This window comes from Notechis scutatus, chromosome 12 (assembly GCF_049901735.1).
Source record: "Notechis scutatus isolate UNSWTSFEM ecotype Mainland chromosome 12, rNotScu1.2, whole genome shotgun sequence".
Classification (NCBI taxonomy): domain Eukaryota; kingdom Metazoa; phylum Chordata; class Lepidosauria; order Squamata; family Elapidae; genus Notechis; species Notechis scutatus.
The window spans coordinates 3,165,555-3,187,967 of NC_142020.1; the positions used below are offsets into that span (position 1 = coordinate 3,165,555).

Consider the following 22,413-nt stretch of genomic DNA (forward strand, 5'->3'; position numbering starts at 1 on the left):
TATATACTTATACCCGTTTATACTTACATGTTTATATGTTATGTTCATACTTATACTTGTTTTCTCATACATGCTTGACAAACTAAATAAATAAATACATAAAATAAATTCAAGAGTGGGTCCAGTGCAGGTTCTGACCAGTTCTGGAGAACCACTAGTAGCAGAAATTTTGAGTAGTTTGGAAAACTGGCAAATCCCACTTCTGACTGGAGATTTTACAATATCCTTCCCCTGCCACGCCCACCAAACCACGCCCACAGAACCAGTAGTAAAAAAAGAAAATGGAATCCCACCACTGGTCCAGTGTCCAGAGTAGGGGTGTCTCCTCTCTATTCAGCATGTCCAGGCGAAGCAATGGATGTCTGGCGGCTTCCATTTGTATTCATGTTCCCAGGCCCCTTCCAGCTCTTATCTTATGGTCATGTGATCTTCTCTGGGATTGGGATTTTCTCCTCAGCCTCCTCCTCCCTAAAGAAGTATTTTGTTTCCTTCCTTGTCCACTCAGGAACATCGACACCTTGATTGTGGATGTCTACCCTGTCCTGGACACGCCCTCCAAGCAGGTGATCTGGCAGTTCATCTACCAGCTGCTAACCTACGAGGAGCAGGCCCACTGCCAGCAGAAAATTGCCAGGTTCCTTGGCTACAAGTCCATGGCCAGTGGCCCATCCGATGCTGGTGAGTTCACCCATGGGTGCTACTTCTGGACTGCCCAGCAGCTCATAGTATCCTCATAGAATTCTTTATTGGCCAAGTGTGATGGGACACACAAGGAATTTGTCTTTGGTGCAAATGCTCTCAAGTGTGCATAAAAGAAAAGATACATTCGTCAAAAGTCAAGAATCATCAGGTGCAACACTTAATGATAGTCATAGGGTACAAATAAGCAATCAAATCATACTAGGAAACAATCAATATAAATTGTAAGGATACAAACGACAAAGTTACAGTCCTACAGTCACAAGTGGGAGGAGATGGGTGATAAGGAGTGATGAGAAGATTAATAGTAATAGTAGTTCAGACTTTGTAAATAGTTGGACAGTGTTGAGGGAATTATTTGTTTAGCAGAGTGAGGACATTCGGGAAAATGTCCTTGTGTCTAGTTGTTCTGGTATGCAGGGCTCTACAGCGTTGTTTTGAGGGAAGGAGTTGAAACAATTTATGTCCGGGATGTGAGGGGTCTGTAAATATTTTCTCAGCCCTCTGTTTGACCCGTGCAGGATACAGGTCCTCGATGGAAGGCAGGTTGGTAGTAATTGTTTTTTCTGCAGTCCTAATTCCTCTCTGGAGTCTGTGTCTGTCCTGTTGGGTTGCAGAACCAAACCAGACAGTTGTAGAGGTGCAGATGACAGACTCAATAATAGTGCGTGAGATATGGATGGCAATCTGTGTTCGTGGGTGCAGATTTGTTATTTGTGAAAAAAGATGTATGTGTCTGTCCATATTCTACAAACTAACAACAAAATATTGCACACAGTTAAAAAAAAAAGGGTAGGTGTGCACAGATGGTTTTTGGAAAGGAAGGTAAGGGAAACTCTCTAAAGAATGGTACGAAGGTCCAGGGTGGTAGAAGTGGGGCAGGAAGGAGGCCCTGGAGGTATTCCCAGAAAGTCAGGTGCTTTAATTTCCAACAGTAAGAGACACAAATATTTTCTAATAGGAATAGGACTATTTTTAATTGGGCAAGTGTGATTGGAAGCACAAGGAATTTGTCTCTGGTGCAGAAGCGCTCAGTGGTACACACAAGCAACGTGATAAATCATCATCATAACCATAATACAATCATAAATCATAGGATACAACACTTAGTGACAGTCATAGGATACTAAATAAAAGCAATCAACATAAATCACAAGATACAACAAAGTGATAGTCACAAGATGCTAAAGGAATAGGTAATAGGAAAGATGAGAAGGATGACAGTAACAATACGGACCTATTGCATGGATGTAGTATGTAGGATATATGTATAAATGTAGGCTGAGGGGGTGTTTTGGGCTTAGAAGAAGCAACGAGGAGCTCCAGAGAAACGGTTTTCAGGAACAGCCTGCGAATAAAAGGGGAGAAAGAGGAGCAGAGGGAAAACTCTTGGAGAGGGGAGCAAAGTCACACACACACACACACACACACACACACACACACACACACAAAGGAAAGTATTTAATGCCACTGTTGACCTTTGATGCTGTTCAGTGCTACGCTGCTCTTTCCTCCCTCTAGGACAGAGGTCTCCAAACGTGGCAACTTTAAGACTTGTGGACTTCAACTCCCAGAATTCTCCAGGCTGGAGAATTCTGGGAGTTGAAGTCCACAAGTCTTAAAGTTGCCAAGTTTGGGGACCCCTGCTCTAGGAAAAAAACCAGATCAGGAGGTGGCCTGGGCATCTGGGGGACCCATCCTGGCTCATGGGCCTTTTATTTGCCCACGGAGACTGGGATGTAGCCAGGGGAAGAACCAAAGGCTGTTGCCAAAAAAGGAGTTTGGTTGACTTTCTCAGGGTAAGTTTTAGGACCCGAGAAGCCCTCAGAGCCAAAGAATTGAATAACCCAAAGAATGGAGGCCTTTGGACTCTGGTGGTGGAGAAGACTCCTGCGAGTCCCTTGGACTGCAAGGCCATCCAACCGGTCGGTCCTAGAGGAGATCAACCCTGACTGCTCTTTCGAAGGAAGCAGATCCTGAAGATGAAACTCAAAGACTTTGGCCACCTCATGAGAAGGAAGGGCTTAGCCTAATGCTGGGAACGATGGAGGGCCAAAGAAGAAGAAGAAGAAGGGGACGGCAGAGAAGGAGGGGGCTGGATGGAGTCACTGAAGCAGTCGGCCTGAGCTTAAATCAGGGGTCTTCCAACTTGACAGCTTTAAGACGTGTGGACTTCAACTCCCAGAATTCCTCCTCCAGTCATGTTAGCTCAGGAATTCTGGGAGTTGAAGTCCACAAGTCTTAAACTTGCCAAGTTTGAAGACCCTTGGCTTAAATGGATTCCAGAGGATGGTGGAGGACAGGAAAACTTGGAGGACCGTTGTCCGTGGGGTTGCGATGGGTCGGACACGACTTCACAACTAACAAAAAAAAAAAAAAAAGCCCTCAGAAGCTGGGCAGACACTGGGAAGGTGCCGGAAGAGGGAATGGAGGGAGCCTGGCGCCTTCACCCACCCAGGACTTTCAGATCCTCCTCACAGGTTGAGGGCCCCATCCTCACAGCATGGCTGGGAGTCGGTGGGAGATGCGCGAGGGCCCCGTCGGGTGGCTTCTCTTCTCCTGGGTCTCTGCAGGATCCGTGCGGGCCCTGAAGAAAGCAGCTGCCAAGGCAACCAGGCAGCCTGGCAGGAGGCTATTAGCGCATCACGGGGGGCTCTGCCCTGAATGACTCGCACCTCCTTCTTCACGCAGGGTATTTCCTTGGGTTGCCGTGGCAACCTCGGGCGCCAGCTGCATGTTTTCAGGGATTGTGGGCATTCATCTCATCAGAGTAAAATTAGAATGAAAGGTTTTAATCTTCAGCTTGGGAGTTGTTATTTACAGGCAAACGCCTGTGTTGCTTCCAGGGAGATTATTATTAAGCCAGAGAGCAGCCCAGATGCCCAAGGGGTGGGGGTGTGGGGGCGAGGTGGGGAGAGGTATGTATACACACGTATGTATTTCTGTGTGTATGTAAGAAGCATGTATCTGCGGAGGGAGGAGAGGAACGGCCAACTCGCCACGGGACAAGAGGTACACTAATATCCAAGAAATGGTGGAATAAAACCATTAAAGAAAGGATTTCAAAGGAGGAGAAAAATGACATGACCATTTAAAAAAAAAAATATAGAATTATTTTAAACAATTAAATGGAATTGTTGAATTGTCCCACACTGAGTGGCAAGTCAGCCATGGCAAGTTGTCCCATTCCAAGGAGAGGATGCTTCTGTTGGACAGACAGACACATCTGGGTGGATCTGAGCAACAGCTTTCTCCCCCAACTTGGTGCCCGCCAGATCATGTGCTGGAAAATGTAGAACTCACTGCTGTTCTGGCCATGGTGCAAGGCTAGTCTAGAGAAAAGAAGAATTAGGGGTGACATGATAGCAGTCTTCCAGTATTTGAGGGGCTGCCACAAAGAAGAGGAGATTAACTTATTCTCCAAAGCACCAAAAGGGAAGACAAGAAACAATAGTTGGAAACTAATCAAGGAGAGAAGCAACCTGGAATTAAGGAGAAACTTCTTGACAGTGAGGACGATTGACCAGTGGGACAGCTTTGCCTTCAGAAATTGTGGGCGCTCCATCACTGGAGGTTTTTAAGAAGAGGCTGGACAGTCACTTATCTCAGATGGTATAATTTCTCCTGCTTGAGCAGGGGGCTGGACTAGAAGACCTCCAAGGTCCCTTCCAGCTCATCCATTCCATTCTAAGAAAGGCAAAGGGGTGGGTGAGGGTTGCAGTCACAAGTGCCATGCAGGCAGAGCTGTAACCCAGGAGGCTGGGCTGCAGGTACAGATGCCTCTAAACCTACGGCCATAATTGGGAGAAGCATTTCTGTTGCTAAGCAAGGTTCAATGAACCGTGCCCAATTTTACAAACTTTTTTGCCATGAGTGTTAAGCGAATCCCTTCAGCTGTTAAGGGAATCATAAGGTTTGATTTGGGCTTGGCTAGTCTAAAGAAAAGAAGACTTAGAGGAGACAGGAGAGCAGTCTTCCAATATTCGAGGGGCTGCCACAGAGAGGAGGAAAGGGTCAGGCTATTTTCCAAGGCACCCGAAGGCCAGACAAGGAATAATGGATGGAAGCTGAACAAGGAGAGATTCAACCTGGAAATAAGGAGAAACTTTCTGACAGGGAGAACAATCAACCAATGGAACAGAAGTTTCCTTCGGAAGTTGTGGAAGCTTCATCACTGGAGGCTTTCAAGAAGAGGCTGGACTGCCCTTGGTCAGAAATGGTGTAGGGTCTCCTCCTTGGGCCAGGGGTTGGACTAGATGACCTACAAAGTCCCTTCCAACTCTGATGATCTGTAAATCGGATGGGTGTCTAAAGCAAAGGCCCTGGCTTATTCTTCTCAGCTGCAGCTGAACCCGAAGTGGAAGAACAGCCACGGAGTTCCCTACGGACTGGCCCAGGGAGTCGGAAGAGTCTGCGAAGTCATAGCCCCAAGGACGGGGAAGCCCGGGGTAGGTTATGGGGCTGGGCCAGTGGTGGTCTTTGGCTTCTTTCCCCTCCTTTGTCCAGCAACTCCTTCTCACCCCTGTTTGCTCCACACACACCCTTCCATCCAGGGGAGAGTGACCATACCCCCACTCTGTAGATCAGAGGTCCTCAAACCTGGAAACTTTAAAACATGTGGACTTCAACTCCCAGAATTCTCCAGCCAGCTTTGCTGGCTGGAGAATTCTGGGAGTTGAAGTCCACATGTTTTAAAGTTGCCATTTTGGGGACTCCTGCTATAAATAGAGGTTTTGGGGAACGTTGCAATGCCACCACAACAATGCAATGCCACCACAAATGCAATGCCACCACAACAATGGTGTTCACATGCCTTGCAATGACCGGAGAGCTGTGTCACACACACACACACACACACACACACACACACACACACACACACACCTTCTACAAATTTTGTGATCGCATGGACTGTAGCTACAATATCTTGAGTGGCTCAACAGCTGCCTGCCGCTTGTCTTAGTGGAGAACATCTGGAACTTTCCCTGGGCCACCTGGATTTTCTCACACGCTGGTCTCCCCCTCTTTCCTCCTCTTCCTTAATCTGAGCAATCAAAAGGTTACTTTGGAGGGGCTCTGGATTTGCCTCAGTGAGGAGGGGGTCGGGCAAGAAAAACCGCAGAGGTTGGTTCCGATTCTGGATTCCTGTGTCCAGCCTTGGCTCTCTCCAAGCTCTGGCTGATGCCAAGAAGACACTGGCTTCAGACCGAGTGTGATGAAATTGAGGCATGGCGCGAAAGCAACACAACCGAAGAACAGGTCTAACTCCCCATGATTGCTCCAACTTTGCCCTCAAATGTCCCCACATTTACTACAAGTCCTGGAGCAAAGCTCTCACACACTCCTTCAGAAGACTCTGGTTGTGAGGAGTCCAATAAGCCAAGTTAACCACACAGTAACCAGGGCCAGCAGTCCAGTAAGCCAGGTTAGCCACACAGTAACCAGGATCAGCAGTGCAGTAAGTCAGGTTAGCCACACAGTAACCAGGGTCAGCAGTGCAGTAAGTCAGGTTAGCCACACAGTAACCAGGGTCAGCAGTCCAGCAAGCCAGGTTAGCCACATAGCAACCAGGGCCAGCAGTCCAGCAAGCCAGGTTAGCCACATAGCAACCAGGGCCAGCAGTCCAGTAAGCCAGCAGGGTCAGCAGTGCAGTAAGTCAGGTTAGCCACACAGCAACCAGGGCCAGCAGTCCAGCAAGCCAGGTTAGCCACATAGCAACCAGGGCCAGAAGTTCAGCAAACTGGGCAAACTGGGCAAGCCCCACAGGAGAGAGTACATTAGTCTTCAGGCACTGGCTGCACAGATTCAATGCTTGTTCCCGACACATGCCCCTCCGCACAGTGTATCCTTAAGTCTCAGTCCCCAGGTGTGCCTTGTGAAAGGGGGCGGGTGCTCTCCTCCCTCACAGCCGGCTCAGTTTGCGTTGGTCTCGCCTTCTCTCTTCCCTCCTTGTTCTCGGATCAGGAGGGGGTGGTCCTTGCTCTTCTCCTGCTCCTCCCTGCCTGCAGGCCTTACTAATCCCGAAAAGCCTCGCCCAGACTGACTCTCTTGCCCTCCCCGGTTTCCTCCAAGGCCAACAGAGCTACCCTTCTCAACCTCTGTCAGCTCTTGTCGCAGCTCATTCTGATTCTGGGGAAGTTGAAGTCCACCAGGCTTAAAGTTGCCAAGGTTGGAGACCCCTGGTCCAGATGGAGCTCTGGTGGGGGACCTGTTGCTCCCATCCCTGCAAGAATCCCCCGTCTTTTCCACAGGCTCTGCTGAAGCTGCCGAGATGCCCAGCCGTTTAGCTCCTGGAGAACGCCAAGCAGGAGATGGAACGTCCCTTCCAGAGACCCCCAACCCCCAAATGGTGAGAGCCACACTCTTGAAGGCCCAGCCTAAGCAGTGGGCTGCGGTGGGATGTGCGGTGGGGGAGAAGGGTCAGCAGTGAACTGGGTCTGACGCATGGCTCCCTTCCTTCCTTCCTCTCGCAGATGTCGGCAGTCTATGCCGAACTGGAAAGCCGTCTGACTGCTGGCTTAGGAGGGAAGTTGAGTTGCCTGCCTGTGTGCCGGACATCATCCCTGGCTTCAGAGCCTGCAGGTACCTCCTCCGGTCAGAAGAGCCAAAAAGACAACTTTGGAGAATTTATTTGGGATGGAATTGGACTTGGAATTTATTAAGGGAAAACCGGAGCTTTTCTCCTTGGTTGCTTGAGGTTCAAGATCAGACGTGAGGGAACTTGCAACCGAGTTGACTTTATAATACTGTAAAGTCCAAATAAATACTGGTTTGTAAGTGTTGGAAGAAATGTCCATCTGGGTGCAGTTCCAGTTCCACTGGAAACATGGAGGCTGCTTGGAAGGATGGCTTTATGGCGAAGCAGAACGACCAAGCTATTTGATTCTGGGTAGCTGACCACACGGAGTGGGGAGTGAGATATAGTTATACCCTCTCTTGGGCCTTGCAAGAAACGTGTCAGACTCCCAGGGGGCAATGCGTGGGTCCAGCAAACCTTATAGGCTGTCTGTGTCCTAGGCTTGGTTGAATCTTGCTGGGTGCTGGGGAGAGGGGGGGATTCAGCAGGTTCGGACTGGTTTGGGCGAACCGGATGTTAAATTTACACCTGGTTCGCTGAACCAGTAGTTGAACCGACCGGCTGGCCCTGCCCGCCCTGATCTTCCCCTCCCAGGAGTCTCCACATGGCCCATTTTGGATGCAGGTAAGTGCAGGGTCTGCATGGAGGCTCTGGGAGGGCGAAAAATGGGCCTTCCGGAAGTCCAGAAATGGGCCTGTTTCCAGCTTCCAGGGGGCCTCCGGACCCTGAGGGAGGCCAGTTATGCCCTCCCAGAGGGCATAACTTGGGGGGAGCCTCTGAACCTTGGTAGGCCACACCTACCATGTCCTTGCCCACCCACCAGCTGGACAGCGATCCCACCCCTGGCTGAGTGGTGTGATGAAGGGGCTTTGGGCAATTCCTATTATGGCTTAATAATGGCTTGGTCCTGGTTTGGATCTTGAGTGAGGGCTACTCCTACCACCCTGGAGCTGAAGGTCTTTTATCTTGTAGATAAGATGTCCTTTGTCTTTCTGGGGCTATTAACAAAGGTGGGGGTTGCTTTCCAAGAGGTATAATATTCTGCCTTTTTAATACTTCCTAGAATATTTCATTCTTCTACGAGAGGGGTGGGTGCTAACTTTCTAGAATAGAATCGCTGCCTTTAAAATTCAGTTAAATCCAAACATGTTCATCATAAATGCAGTCTTGAGGTTCATCCAGCAGAGGAAGAACCATCCTATTTTTCCCCCAAAAGGTAACACTGAAAGAAATGTCATCACTTTCTGGGTGCCACAGGTGGCACGCAGAGCCATTTGTGCCAGCATGTGAGCCGCAGGCAAATTTACCTCACTGCGCATACGTGCACCTCACAGCTGATTTTTTGGGGCTGGTTTGAGGCCTTTTTCGGCCTCCCAGAGGCTTGAAAAAAGCCTCTGCAGGCTTTGCAGGATGAACGGGCCTATTATTCGGCCTGCAAATCCTGCAGAGGCTTTTTTCAAGCCTCTGGGAGGCCGAAAAAGGCCTCAAACCAGCCCCAAAAATCAGCTGTGAAGCGCACTGCAGGTAAGGGAGTGGCGGGGGGATTGCGCAGGCATGTGCAGGGGGTGGGGTGGGTCTCACACATCGCCTTCTGGGTGCTGGCACGCAAGCACGCAAGCCCCAAAATGTTCGCCACTACTGTCCTAGAATATGGTTCTACTGTTTTATCTGCCATTTACCTTCAAAACTGTTTGCCATCTTCTCCTGTAACCCTGGAAAGGAGCCGTTACGAGGTGCTACCAGCCAGGCCAGCTGTGTTAGTTTATGTTGGTAAAAAAAAACAACCCAGAAGGAATCTGGTACCACCTTTTTCCAACTGACACCCTGCATTAAATTTTAATAAAATGTGTCCTTCCGAAAAGGTGCAACCAGAATCTTTCTGACTGAATGAGATCCATGGTTGGTAGAGGCCAAAAGGCCTGGTGGGGGGAGGCAAAAGTTGGCACGTTGTGCTGCAGATGGCTGCGTGTCTCTTTCTTATTTTCCGCAGGTACCCGAAAATCAGGATTAACTATTTCCTGGCAGAATGATCCTGCCCTGCAGCGTTGCTATTACCGCTCGCCTGGTGGCCTCCCTTCTCCCTGCAGCACAGACTCGAACCCGTACGTCAGCCTGGACAGCAGCCCGGCCTTGTCGCCCAAGCTGAGCCCCCTGTCTTGCCGGCGGAAGCTCTTCACCTTCTCGCGGCCGCCACGCAGCCGGGATACGGACCGCTTCCTGGATGCACTGAGCGAGCAGCTGGGCCATCGCATCACCCTGGTGGATGACTTCCTGGTGCCGGAGAACGATTACGAGGAGGTGGGAGGCAGCCCGAGATCAGTTAGTTCGTTTACTTTATTGTCATTGCACCTCCTATAATGAAATCAAACACCATCTTCAGTGGACATCATGTCCATGAAAATAAACACAAACACACATCTTTCACACTCTGCACATGGAATTGAAAACCCCAAATACTGCACCAACACTGCACTATACAGTAGAATTCAAAAGAGCTACTGCTCTGGGATAGAAACTGTTTTTTAGCCTATTTGTCCTTGTTTTTATTATTATCCTGTACCGTTTGCCAGATGGTAATAGTTCAAAAAAGGGGATGCCCAGGATGAGGTGGATCTTTGAGGATGTTTTGAACTTTCTTAAGGCAGTGAGAGCTAGAAAGCTCTTCCAAAGAGGGGAGAGGGCAACCCATGATCCTCTGGGCAATGATATTAACCCTCTGGAGGGCTATCCTATCTGCCCCTGTGCAATTGGCAAACCATACAGAGGTGCAGTGTGTTAAAATGCTCTCTATGGTGCAGCAGTAAAAGGTCACCAGCAGTTTTTCATTCCGTTGTTGTTTCCTGAGAAGCCTCAGGTAGTATAATCTCTGCTGGGCCCTTTTGACCAAGGGCTGCAATGTGAGCCCCCCAGGTCAGGTCCTCTTTTAGGGTAACACCCAGAAACTTAAAATTGGCCACTTGCTCCATTCGGTCTCCATTGATAAGCAAGGGCTGATCTCTTCCTTCTGTAGTTCACTATAAACTCCTTGGTCTTATTGGTGTTGAGGACCAAGTTATTGTCTCCACACCACGAAAGCAACCAGTCCACCTCATCTCAGTAGGCAGACTCATTCCCCCCACCCAAGAGATGAACAGAGTTGGAAGGGACCTTGGAGGTCATCTAGTCCAACCCCCCCCCACCCGCCCAAGCAGGAGACCCTACACCATTTCTGACAAATGGCAGCCCAGTCTCTTCTTGAAAGCCTCCAGGGATGAAGCTCCCACAACTTCTGAAGGCAAGAGGTTCTTCTCTAGCCAAAAGGGGCTGCAGGGAGGGGGGTCCTTCCCTGGGGGTGGGTGGGGGGGGGGGCGCTGCTTGAATCCTTCCTTTCCCTGGGATGAAAAGTTTGCCCAAGGCAAAAGTTCCAAAGTGGTTCTCTCCCCACTTGTTTCGCATGTCTAAACAAGATCAGGTAGTCCTTGACTTACAACAGTTCGTTTAGTGATTGTTCAAAGTTACAATGGCACTGAAAAAAAAGGGACTTACATGACCCTTTTTCACTCTTATGACCATTGCAGCATGATTGAAATTCAGATTGCTGGCAACCGATTCGCATTTATGACTGTTGCAATGTCCCAAGGTCATGTGTGATGATCTTTGGGAACCTTCTGGCGAGCAAAGTCAACGGGGAAGCCAGATTCACTCCTCAACGGTGTTGACTAACACAACCCCTCCAGGGATTCACTTAGCGGTGGCAAGAGAGGTCGTAAAATGGGACACAACGTTAACTTAACAATGATCTCGCTTAGCAACAAGACGTTTGGGCTTAATGGGGCCCATAGGTTGAAGGCTACCTGTGATATGAGCCTTGATATTGCTAAAAAGTAATTGAAAGCGGCTACCGAATAAGAATGCTAGCGTTGGAAGGGACCTTGGAGATCTTCTAGTCCAGGGGTCTGCAACCTTGGCAACTTTACGACTTGTGGACTTCAACTCCCAGGATTCCTCAGCCAGCACATGAGGAATTGTGGACTTCAACTCCCAGGATTCCTCAGCCAGCACATGAGGAATTGTGGACTTCAACTCCCAGGATTCCTCAGCCAGCACATGAGGAATTGTGGACTTCAACTCCCAGCATTCCTCAGCCAGCACATGAGGAATTGTGGACTTCAACTCCCAGGATTCCTCAGCCAGCACATGAGGAATTGTGGACTTCAACTCCCAGCATTCCTCAGCCAGCACATGAGGAATTGTGGACTTCAACTCCCAGGATTCCTCAGCCAGCACATGAGGAATTGTGGACTTCAACTCCCAGGATTCCTCAGCCAGCACATGAGGAATTGTGGACTTCAACTCCCAGGATTCCTCAGCCAGCACATGAGGAATTGTGGACTTCAACTCCCAGGATTCCTCAGCCAGCACATGAGGAATTGTGGACTTCAACTCCCAGGATTCCTCAGCCAGCACATGAGGAATTGTGGACTTCAACTCCCAGGATTCCTCAGCCAGCACATGAGGAATTGTGGACTTCAACTCCCAGCATTCCTCAGCCAGCACATGAGGAATTGTGGACTTCAACTCCCAGGATTCCTCAGCCAGCACATGAGGAATTGTGGACTTCAACTCCCAGGATTCCTCAGCCAGCACATGAGGAATTGTGGACTTCAACTCCCAGAATTCCTCAGCCAGCACATGAGGAATTGTGGACTTCAACTCCCAGCATTCCTCAGCCAGCACATGAGGAATTGTGGACTTCAACTCCCAGGATTCCTCAGCCAGCACATGAGGAATTGTGGACTTCAACTCCCAGGATTCCTCAGCCAGCACATGTTGGCTGAGGAATTCTGGGAGTTGAAATCCACAAGTCATAAAGTTGCCAAGGTTGCAGACCCCTGTTCTCAGGGGTGGGCTTCAAAATTTTTAGCAACGGGTTCTCTGCCCAGTTGCTGGGTGGGCGTGGCCATGGTGGGCGTGGCCTAGTCGGCCTCCTGCACCACGGTGTGTGTGTGGGGGGGTTGCCCTCACTGGGCTCCTGAGGCTTTCCTTGAGCCTCCAAGAAGGCAAAACTGGCCTCCCCGGGCTCTGGAGGCTTTCTGGAAGCTGGTAACTGGCCCATTTCCAGCCTTCCCGAACTTCCGGGAGGCCCATTTTTCGCCCTCCCTGAGCTTCTGCACATGCCCTGCACTTACCTGCATCCAAAACAGGCCACATGGGGACTCCTGGGAGGGGAAGGGTGGGTGGGGCCAGCCAGGAGTGGGACTTGGGGGTTCTCTGAACTGCACAGAAGTTTAGCTAGGGGCTGTCCCGAACCCCCCCGAACCCCCAGCAGCAGGGGTGGGATTCAAATTTTTTAACAACCGGTTCTGTGGGTGTGGCTTAGTTGGCGGGTGTGGCTTAGTTGGTGGGCATGGCTTAGTTGGTGGGCGTGGCTTGGTGGTCATATGATTGGATGGATATGGCTTGGTGTTCATGTTACTGGCTGGGTGTGGCCAACTCAACATCACTCACATCGAGGCACGCATTTCCTCGCCTGGCCTCTCATGACTGTGGGGATGTTGCAACAGTCGTAAGTGTGAAAAATGGTCATAAGTCACTTTTTTCAGTGCCATTGTAACTTTGAAGGGTCACTCCACACAAGCAAAGTACCAGCAAAGGAGGGAAAAAAAACCTCCAGAGAAGTTCCAGAGACAGGAAGTCTAGTCCTGCCAAGAATGTAATAAGGGTTAACGGAGAGGCAGTTTCTGTAAGCAACACCAGAATGTTTCCTTCCTGCCTTCCTTACAGGATGAGCCCAGTAATTTCCTCTAACAACCGGTTCTCCGAACTGCTTAGAATGTTAACAACCGGTTCTAGCGAATAGATGCGAACCTGTAGAATCCCACCCCTGCCCAGCAGCCCAGCCCTGCCTGTTCTAGACCACTACAGGAACCCTTAATGCCATTATGGACAAATAGTCTTCCAGCCTTTCTTGAAAACAGCACAAATGAAACAGGAATGCCCCCACAGGCTGGAAAATGAGGCTGGCCCTGCTTGTCTCTTTTATCATTCTTGTTTCTTGTACTTCAGCATTTATTGCACCAGGGATTGGCAGGTGGTGCCTTTGTGTCTGGCTTGTGCCACAATTTCCACACCCACGCACTGCCCTTCGAACACTCCTGCAGAAATGAGAACGTTTGCTAAAGCCCCCCAAAAGACTGTTCTGTAAAGATCTGTGTGGCCTCGGTTCCCTCCTGAAGGCAGATTCCTGTCCGTGGGCATCAACTTGCAAACTTGGGCTAAGCTAGTTAGTGCTGGGATGGGAGGCCACTGAGTAGTCCTAGAGCTGGAAGCGAATCTGAGAAGAAGAAAAATAGCAATAACAATAGCACTTAGACTTATGTACCATTTCACAGTGCTTTCCAGCCCCCTGTAAGCAGTTTGCAGACCCAGCCTTTTGCCCCCAACCATCTGGGTCCTCATTTTACCCACCTTGGAAGGATGGAAGGCTGAGTCAACCTGGAGCCTGGTAAGATTTGAACTGCCAAATTGCAGTCAGCCAGCAGTCAGCAGAAGCAGCCTGCAGTACTGCACTCTAACCACTGTACCACCACAAAAAATATTCCAGGGGGCCATCTTTCATAGGAAACTCCAAGATCTGCAGAGTTGTGGCCCTGGGGTCACTCTCTCATCTTGAAAGAGCCTTTCCTTTCTCCTTTTCTTTTCTTTTCCTCTCCTCTCCTCTCCTTTCCTTTCCTTTCCTTTCCTTTCCTTCCTTTCCTTCCTTTTCCTTCCTTTCCTTTCCTTTCTTTCTTTTCCTTTCTTTTCCTTCCTTTCCTTTCCTTTCCTTTCTCTTTTCCTTTCCTTTCCTTTCCTTTCCTTTCTCTTTTCCTTTCCTTTCCTTTCCTTTCTCTTTTCCTTTCCTTTCCTTTCCTTTCCTTTCCTTTCCTTCCTTTTCCTTCCTTTCCTTTCCTTTCTCTTTTCCTTTCTTTTCCTTCCTTTCCTTTCTCTTTTCCTTTCCTTTCCTTTCCTTTCCTTTCTCTTTTCCTTTCCTTTCCTTTCCTTTCCTTTCCTTTCCTTTCCTTTCCTTTCCTTTCCTTTCCTTTCCTTCCTTTCCTTCCTTTTCCTTCCTTTCCTTTCCTTTCTCTTTTCCTTTCTTTTCCTTCCTTTCCTTTCCTTTCTCTTTCCTTTCCTTTCCTTTCCTTTCCTTTCTCTTTTCCTTTCCTTTCCTTTCCTTTCTCTTTTCCTTTCCTTTCCTTTCCTTTCCTTTCCTTTCCTTTCCTTTCCTTTCCTTCCTTTTCCTTCCTTTCCTTTCCTTTCCTTTCTTTTCCTTTCTTTTCCTTCCTTTCCTTTCCTTTCTCTTTTCCTTTCCTTTCCTTTCCTTTCTCTTTTCCTTCCTTTCCTTTCCTTTCTCTTTTCCTTTCTTTCCTTCCTTTCCTTTCCTTTCTCTTTTCCTTCCTTTCCTTTCCTTTCTCTTTTCCTTTCCTTTCCTTTCCTTCCTTTCCTTTCCTTTCCTTTCCTTTCCTTTCTCTTTCCTTCCTTTCCTTCCTTTTCCTTCCTTTCCTTTCCTTTCCTTTCTTTTCCTTCCTTTCCTTTCCTTTCTCTTTTCCTTTCCTTTCCTTTCCTTCCTTTCTTTCCCTTTCCTTTCCTTTCCTTTCCTTTCTCTTTCCTTTCCTTTCCTTTCCTTTCCTTTCCTTTCCTTTCCTTTCTTCTTTTCCTTTCCTTTCCTTTCCTTTCCTTTCCTTTCCTTTCCTTTCCTTTCCTTTCCTTTCTTTCTTTCCTTTCCTTTCCTTTCCTTTTCCTTTCCTTTCCTTTCCTTTCCTTTCCTTTCCTTCCTTTTCCTTCCTTTCCTTTCCTTTTTCTTTTCCTTTCCTTTCCTTCCTTTCCTTTCCTTTTCCTTTCCTTTCCTTTCCTTTCCTTCCTTTCCTTTTCTTTTCCTTCCTTTCCTTTCCTTTCCTTTCCTTTCTTTTCCTTCCTTTCCTTTCCTTTCTTTTCCTTCCTTTCCTTTCCTTTCTCTTTTCCTTTCCTTTCCTTTCCTTCCTTTCCTTTCCTTCCTTTCCTTTCCTTTCTTTCTTTTCCTTCCTTTCCTTCCTTTCCTTCCTTTTCCTTCCTTTCCTTTCCTTTCCTTTCTTTTCCTTCCTTTCCTTTCCTTTCTTCTTTTCCTTTCCTTTCCTTTCCTTTCCTTTCCTTCCTTTCTTTCCCTTTCCTTTCCTTTCCTTTCCTTTCCTTTCTCTTTTCCTTTCCTTTCCTTTCCTTTCCTTTCCTTTCCTTTCCTTTCCTTTCCTTTCCTTTCCTTTCCTTTCCTTTCCTTTCCTTCCTTTCCTTCCTTTTCCTTTCCTTTCCTTTCCTTTTCCTTTCCTTTCCTTTCCTTTCCTTTCCTTTCCTTTCCTTTCTCTTTTCCTTTCCTTTCCTTTCCATTCCTTTCCTTTCTTTTCCTTCCTTTCCTTTCCTTTCCTTTCCTTTCCTTTCTCTTTTCCTTTATTTTCCTTTCCCTTTCCTTTCCTTCTTTCCTTTCTCTTTTCCTTTCCTTTCACTTTTCCTTTCCTTCTTTCCTTTCCTTTCCTTCTTTCCTTTCCTTTCTCTTTTCCTTTCCTTCCTTTCCTTTCCTTTCCTTTCCTTTCCTTTCTCTTTTCCTTTCTCTTTTCCTTTCTCCTTCCCTTCCCTTCCCTTCATTTCCCTTCATTTTTGTTTTCATTTTGTTTTAACAGTGCCAGTTGATGCAACAGAGATTGTCAACTCTAGCTAATGCCAAACAAGACAAGAGACCCTGGCTTGAATACCTCCATCATTCGACAAATGACAAAAGATGGGGGGGTGGGGGTGTCAAACCATTCTGCAAAGCACCAAAAGGCAAGATAAAAACAACCATGATTGGAAACTAACCAAGGAGAGAGCAGCCTGAAATTTCCTGACAGTGAGAACAATCAACCAGTGGAACAGCTTCCCTCCAGAAGCTGTGGATGCTCCGTCACTGGAGCCATTTGTCTGAAATGGTAGAAGATCACTTGAGCAGGGGGTTGGACTAGAAGACCTCCAAGACCCTTCCAACTCTGTTATTCCATGTTTTGCGTTCTATGTCTGGAGAGCTATTTGTCTGCAATGGTGTAGAATCTCCTGCTTGGGTAGATGATTGGACTAGACGACCTCCAAGGTCTGTTATTCTGTATAAGAGAGGCAAACTTTGTATATGAGAGGAAAATCAGGTTTTACGCAAGATGCCTTTTGTCAGGATTCTTCTTATGGCAACATATTTATGGGACCAGTTGTAACAACTTTTCAGTTTGGCAGTTTGGAGCCATCTGTGTGTTAGTAAACATCAAAAGGAAGAGAAAAGCAACAGGCTTGGGGGAAAGCCAAACGTGTCTTTATTTTGTTTACTGAAACATAAAACGCCACTTGAAAGGCTCTGTGATTAACAGATGGAAAGAGAATTAAAATACAAACACAAGGCTGAAATATTTCACAAGCCAAGTTGGAAGGATCTGCAGGCCAAAATGATCCACTAAAGCAAGGCTCTCCAACCTTAGCAATTTTAAGACAATTTTAAGACTTGTGGACTTCAACACCTAGAATTCCCTGGCTGGCTGGGGAATTCTATGAGTTAAAATCCACAAGTGTTAAAGTTGTCAAGACTGGAGGCCCCTGCTCTAAAGAACCAGAGTATAAACTTGGCACCTTAGGTGTTGGGTGGTCTATTGGGGGGCCACACTTTGAATATGGAAGGGGCTTGGATCTATTTCAAAAAGGAATTTTGCAAACTTGAAGTGTGGGGGGGGTCTTAAGCATCTACAGGCTTTTTAAAAATCCCCTTCAGCTTCCAATAATACAAAAAACAACAAAAACCCTCAACTTGATTTTGGCCCTTTCTGTTCTGAAGGCCAGAAGAAGATGCTGTATGTTCCACCTGGGAAAACAGCAGTTCCTCTCCAGAGTGAATCAGAGGTGTCCACAGGACATGGTCAAAAAGTCAAGATGTGGCCCCAACTATGATTGACGCATGTAGTACACATCAAAAGCCAGCAGAGCTTCAAACACACCATTGTGGTCACCATCCCGACTTTCTGACCTCAGGTTGTGGAAACCTCAGGGGGAATTAAGCAGGTATCTCAAAGGACTTCAGAGGACAGGAAAGCCTCTTCCAGGTAGACATCTCTTGGGATCTGGGACAAATCTCCACGGCCAACTCATCATGGCCAACTTGCCATGGCCAACTCAACATGGCCAACTTGCCATGGCCAACTCATCATGGCCAACTCGCCATAGCCAACTCATCATGGCCAACTCATCATGGCCAACTCGCCATGGCCAACTCGCCATGGCCAACTCATCATGGCCAACTCGCCATGGCCAACTCGCCATGGCCAACTCCTCATGGCCAACTCATCATGGCCAACTCATCATGGCCAACTCACCATGGCCAACTCACTACAGCCAACTTGCCACGGGACAGTTTGTCACGAGGAACAAGAGTTATATGAATGCCAAAGAAATGGTGGGATATCATCATTAAAGAAAGGATGCCAAAGGAGGGACAAAATGAAATGCGAATGATAAAAACTAAAATAATTTTTAAATAATTTTAAATAATTAAATTGAATTGTTGGATTGTTCCGTAGTGAGTTGTCCCACAGTGAGATGGCCATGGCGAGTTGTCCTGTGGCAAGCTAGCCATGGAAAATTGGCCATGGAAAATTAGCCATAGAGAGCAAGGGGGGGGGCCTTCTCCTGGCCCTCTTAATGTGCCCACCAGATGCCAACTTGCCAGGGGTGGCATAAGAGTTACCCTCTCCCCCCCACCCACGGACTCTGTCCAACCAACAAAACGTTTGATGGCTTAAGGTGAACCACATACTAACCACATTTTGATCATGATTGGTTTTCCATTGCAACCCCAGCCATAAATCAGCCAACCTTATTTGGTGATGTGGGGTGCAAACCAGCCCATGTTGGGGGGGGAGGGCAAGGAACCCCACAGACCGACAGCTCTGAAAATAACCATCCTTTCTGAGGGTGAAGACAGGAGGTGGCATTTGTTTATCGAATACGTTTGTCCCCTTTTCCTAGAGACAGGTGTGCTCCCTCCACACCTGTCCAAATGATGCGATGTGCTTGTGAAGTTGGGGTGCCCTTGTGCCTCACCTGCCCATCCTTGCTGTTCTCTCCCCAGATGAGTTTCCACGATGACCAGGGCAGCTACATGGCCAATGACCGGAGCAGTGCCAGCGACGGCTTGAGCAGCAGTGAAGGGAGCTCCCTGACCTACTCCATTTTGTCAGACCACCTCCCACCGCCTCCGATCAGCCCACCCCCCAGACCTCCGCAGTTCCGTGACCCCCAGAAAGAGCCCAGGGCCATGGAGGCAGCCCAGAGTGCTCCCTCCGGCCCCCACCCCACAGCCCAGCTCCCCCTCCCTCCTCCCCCTCCTCCCCTCCCTCCCCCAATGCCCTGTCTGCCCCCTCCAATGCTACAAGCAAGCGTTCACCGCAGGAGTGAGTCCAGCCACATGAGCGTTAAGCGGCTGCGCTGGGAGCAGGTGGAGAACTCGGAAGGCACCATCTGGGGCCAGGTAGGATCAGAGCCTCGACGGAGGTGGATGTGTAGGAGAAGGAATGGCAGGACTGGGTGGGAGGTGGAGTGAAAAGAGGAACCAGCCTCGAATTCCTACATAGCCACAAGCAATTCCCCCTCCCCTTGAGTGCTGTTGACCCTTCACCAGCCACGCGCTGGCCATTAGTGGAGAAGATTTTTGCAGGTAGGCAATAAAATCAGCTTCATTGAACCTTCGTGTGTGGACCTGGTCTTTCCTGCCTGACTGCAAGACCGCGTCTCCTCCCACCTGGCCTCTGCTTTGTGGAAATCCTTTCGGTTAGCAACTCTAAAAAGACCACAGAAAAATTTCATGAATTGACACTGAGCTTTCCATTCCGCCTGATGAAAAAGCCTTGAAGTGTGTACACCAATGGTGGGGTTCAATTTTTTTTTTTTTTTACTACCAGTTCTACGGGCGTAGCTTGGTGGGCGTGGCAGGGGAAGGTTACTGCAAAATCCCCCTTCCCTCCCCACCCCACCAACCTGCTTTCCAGCTCCGTTCTCCTGTGCAGGGCAACCAAAGGAGACCCAGCCGATCAGCTGGGACTCGATGGGAGGCAGAGAAGAGATGGGGTTGGCGGGGCCAGTCCGAGGCGGGATTTGCCGGTTCTCCGAACTACTCAAAATTTCTGCTATCAGTTCTCCAGAACTGGTCAGAACTGGCTGAATACCACCTCTGGTGTACACCCTGCTACAACCTATGCCAGTTTAATTATTTGTTTGTTTGCCAAACATGTACAAGATAACAAGTATAGGTATGAAACACAAAGAACAAAAGGAGTAAATACAGATGAATGGGGACAGTAAGACAGGAACGGTAGGCACGATGGTGCGCTTATGTGTGCCCCCTTTAAGGACCTCTTAGGAATGGGGGGAGGTCCACAACAGACAGTTTGAGGTTGAAGATGCGAGGGGTTGAGGCTGTAACCATGGAGTTGGGTAGGGCATTCCAGTCGTTGACCAGTCTGTGGCTGAAGTGGTATTTTCTGCATTAATTAATTAATTAATTAATGATATTATTTTGAACAGTGTGCTAAGCTTTCCTTATTCTTTACGTGGATATTTCTAAAAGGGCACGTAAGGTATATTTGGGGCACTGTCCAACCTAGAGGTCTTGGACAGGGAGATGACCCTTTCTGCAGATTGTCTTCCTGTTGCTTTGGAGGGTGGGGGGAGCGAGTGTTAAATAAGCAATATTTGCTCCCCCAAACAGAACCGCTTATTTTGGTTGCATGCCTGGCCATTTGGGGAGAGGCAGAGGGGGGGCTTGTCAGTAACTCCTCCTCCAGCTGCCCTTAATGTCCTTCCTTTGTGGCCTTGGTGCCAACTACTGCTTGGTGGGGGTGGAGAGGGGGGGCAGGAGCTTTGGTGCAAAGTGCTGGGCTAACTGGGCAATCGGCCAGGTCCCCAGTGCCAAGGGCCTTTTGAAGAGCCAAGGGTCAATTGGGCTCTTGGGGTGACTGCCTCTTCCTTCCTTCCTTCCTGGCCTTTAGCTCGGGGAGGATTCGGACTATGACAAGCTAAGTGACATGGTCAAGTACCTGGACCTCGAGCTGCATTTTGGAACCCAGAAGCCAGCGAGTGAGTGTGAGGGTCTCTTCTGGAAAGGGGGCTTGCTTTAGCGAGGGGTAAGAGAAGCAGTTCACCTGGGCATTTGGGGGGGGGTGCCGCCGCATGCAGCCCCCTCTTACCCGGCCTGGGGTGGGGGGGCTGCGCACGGGGTGGGGTTGCTTCACTCTGTGGAGCTTCTCCTACGTCTGTGCTGCCCCAGAGACGGCTCCACAAGCCCTTTGCTTGCTGACCTGGGGCAGCATCGCTTTGTTTCCCAGTTGCTCCCGGGGGCGCTCTTGGCTTTCTGCTGGAGATTTCCTGGTTGACGCTCGCTCCCTTTTAACCCCATTGCGTCTCAAATCTAGGCCAAATCCGCCGGGATGTGGGTCACAGCTGGGCATTGAGTGGGCGGGCAGGAGAATTGCCAAGCCTTTTACTCCAATGCTCCCAGGGGGGAGGGAGGAAGGGGGGAGCCACCCATACATTTGCAAAGCATGCAAAGCAGGTGGATGCTGAAATCCCCCCTCCCTCCCTCCCACTGCTCTTCCGTGGGGCCATCTGGGCTCTCCAGATACGATCAGAAACGTCAGCTCCCATAATGCCAGCCTTTGCTCTGGCCATCCTGGAGGGATAACTCAGTCTTATGAGGAGAGGTTGGGAGAGCCCCTTTCTGTCGCTCGGCGGATGGGATGTCCATCATGGCAGGGACCCTCGCAATCTCTTGCAAGGGACAGGGCTAGTTGAAGAGGCAGTAAGTTCAGGGGTGGGAGGCTACCGGTTCGGCCCGGTTCTACAGAACCGGTAGCTCAGAAGAGCAGCTGACACCGAACCGGTTTGCTGCGATGACCTTCTTGTTGTCTGTTTGGCCCACCTGCCCAGGCTCTTACCTGTCCTTTATTTCCTGCTTTTTCAACCTCAGCTGCTTTGCGCGGCACAGGTGAGGTTGAAAAAGCAGGAAAGAAGAGGGTTTTCAAACGCTGCGCACCCGCGTGCAGCGCTTGTCAGCTGTCCGGGTGGCACGGCTGATGATTTTTTTCCCCAAATGCTGTACATGCGTGCGCAGCACTCTCACCGAACCGGTTGTAACACCGGTTGAATCCCACCCCTGAATCGGTTCAAACTCACCTGTAGCCAGAGAAGCTGGTGGGGTCACACTGGCCACTCGTGCTCTCTCTCCCCACCCACCCCGCCACAACCTTCCTGACAGGCTGGTTGTTTGTAGAAAAATGGGGGTAGAAAATATAATGCTTTGAGCTCCAGGAAATCATTAACTTCTTTCTTGGGGCCTTCAAGTCAATTTTTGACTCCTGATGTCTGCCTGGACTGGTCAGATAACAGATAATCAGAGTTGGAAGGTACCTTGTAGGTCATCTAGTCCAACCCCCCACCCAAGCGGGAGACCCTACACCATTTCTGACAGAGGGCAGTCCAGTCTCTTCTTGAAAGTCTCAAGTGATGGCGCTGCCACAACTTCCGAGGGCAACTTCCCTTCCATGGGTTGATTGTTCTCCCTGTCAGTTTCTTTGTTTCTCCCTGTCAGTTTCTTTGTTTCTCCCTGTCAGTTTCTTTGTTTCTCCCTGTCAGTTTCTTTGTTTCTCCCTGTCAGTTTCTTTGTTTCTCCCTGTCAGTTTCTTTGTTTCTCCCTGTCAGTTTCTTTGTTTCTCCCTGTCAGTTTCTTTGTCAAGGTTTTTCAGGAGTGGTTTGGGACTGAGAGGGTGCCTTGTAACCACTGCACTGAACTGGTTCTCTAACTAATAACTGAATAAATACATTTGGCTATAATCATTATTCCCACATGAAGAGGGATCCTGAAGATGAAAGGGACTTCCTTATGGCTGTTCATGGCTCACCAATTTAAGGATACCCCTCAGCCAGCAGTGCTTGGGCTCCCCCTTGTAGCTCTTGGAAGACCACAAAGACCACAAACCATCCTCACCACCCAGAACTGGTTTTCAAAGGTAGACTGCCTCTAAGCTTGGAGGTGGATTATTGTGCCTGGTGCTAAGTTTCCCTTTTGAGCCTCAGACTGGGGCTAGTCATAA

At 48.9% G+C, this 22,413-nt stretch overlaps 1 protein-coding gene across 4 annotated transcripts in view; it reads left to right on the forward strand.

The window, feature by feature from the left end:
* GRID2IP (Grid2 interacting protein) overlaps nt 1–22,413 on the forward strand; it is a 120,515-nt gene that overhangs the window by 72,604 nt on the left and 25,498 nt on the right. For 3 of the 4 annotated variants that reach the window (XM_087973120.1, XM_087973121.1, XM_087973123.1), the window contains 7 exons: nt 506–678; nt 5,040–5,147; nt 6,951–7,048; nt 7,173–7,281; nt 9,267–9,574; nt 18,399–18,797; nt 20,314–20,401. In XM_087973120.1, coding sequence (XP_087829246.1) covers nt 506–678; nt 5,040–5,147; nt 6,951–7,048; nt 7,173–7,281; nt 9,267–9,574; nt 18,399–18,797; nt 20,314–20,401 — 1,283 coding nt within the window. The remainder of the gene's footprint in view (nt 1–505; nt 679–5,039; nt 5,148–6,950; nt 7,049–7,172; nt 7,282–9,266; nt 9,575–18,398; nt 18,798–20,313; nt 20,402–22,413) is intronic. The other variant, XM_087973122.1, reaches the window with a different exon arrangement.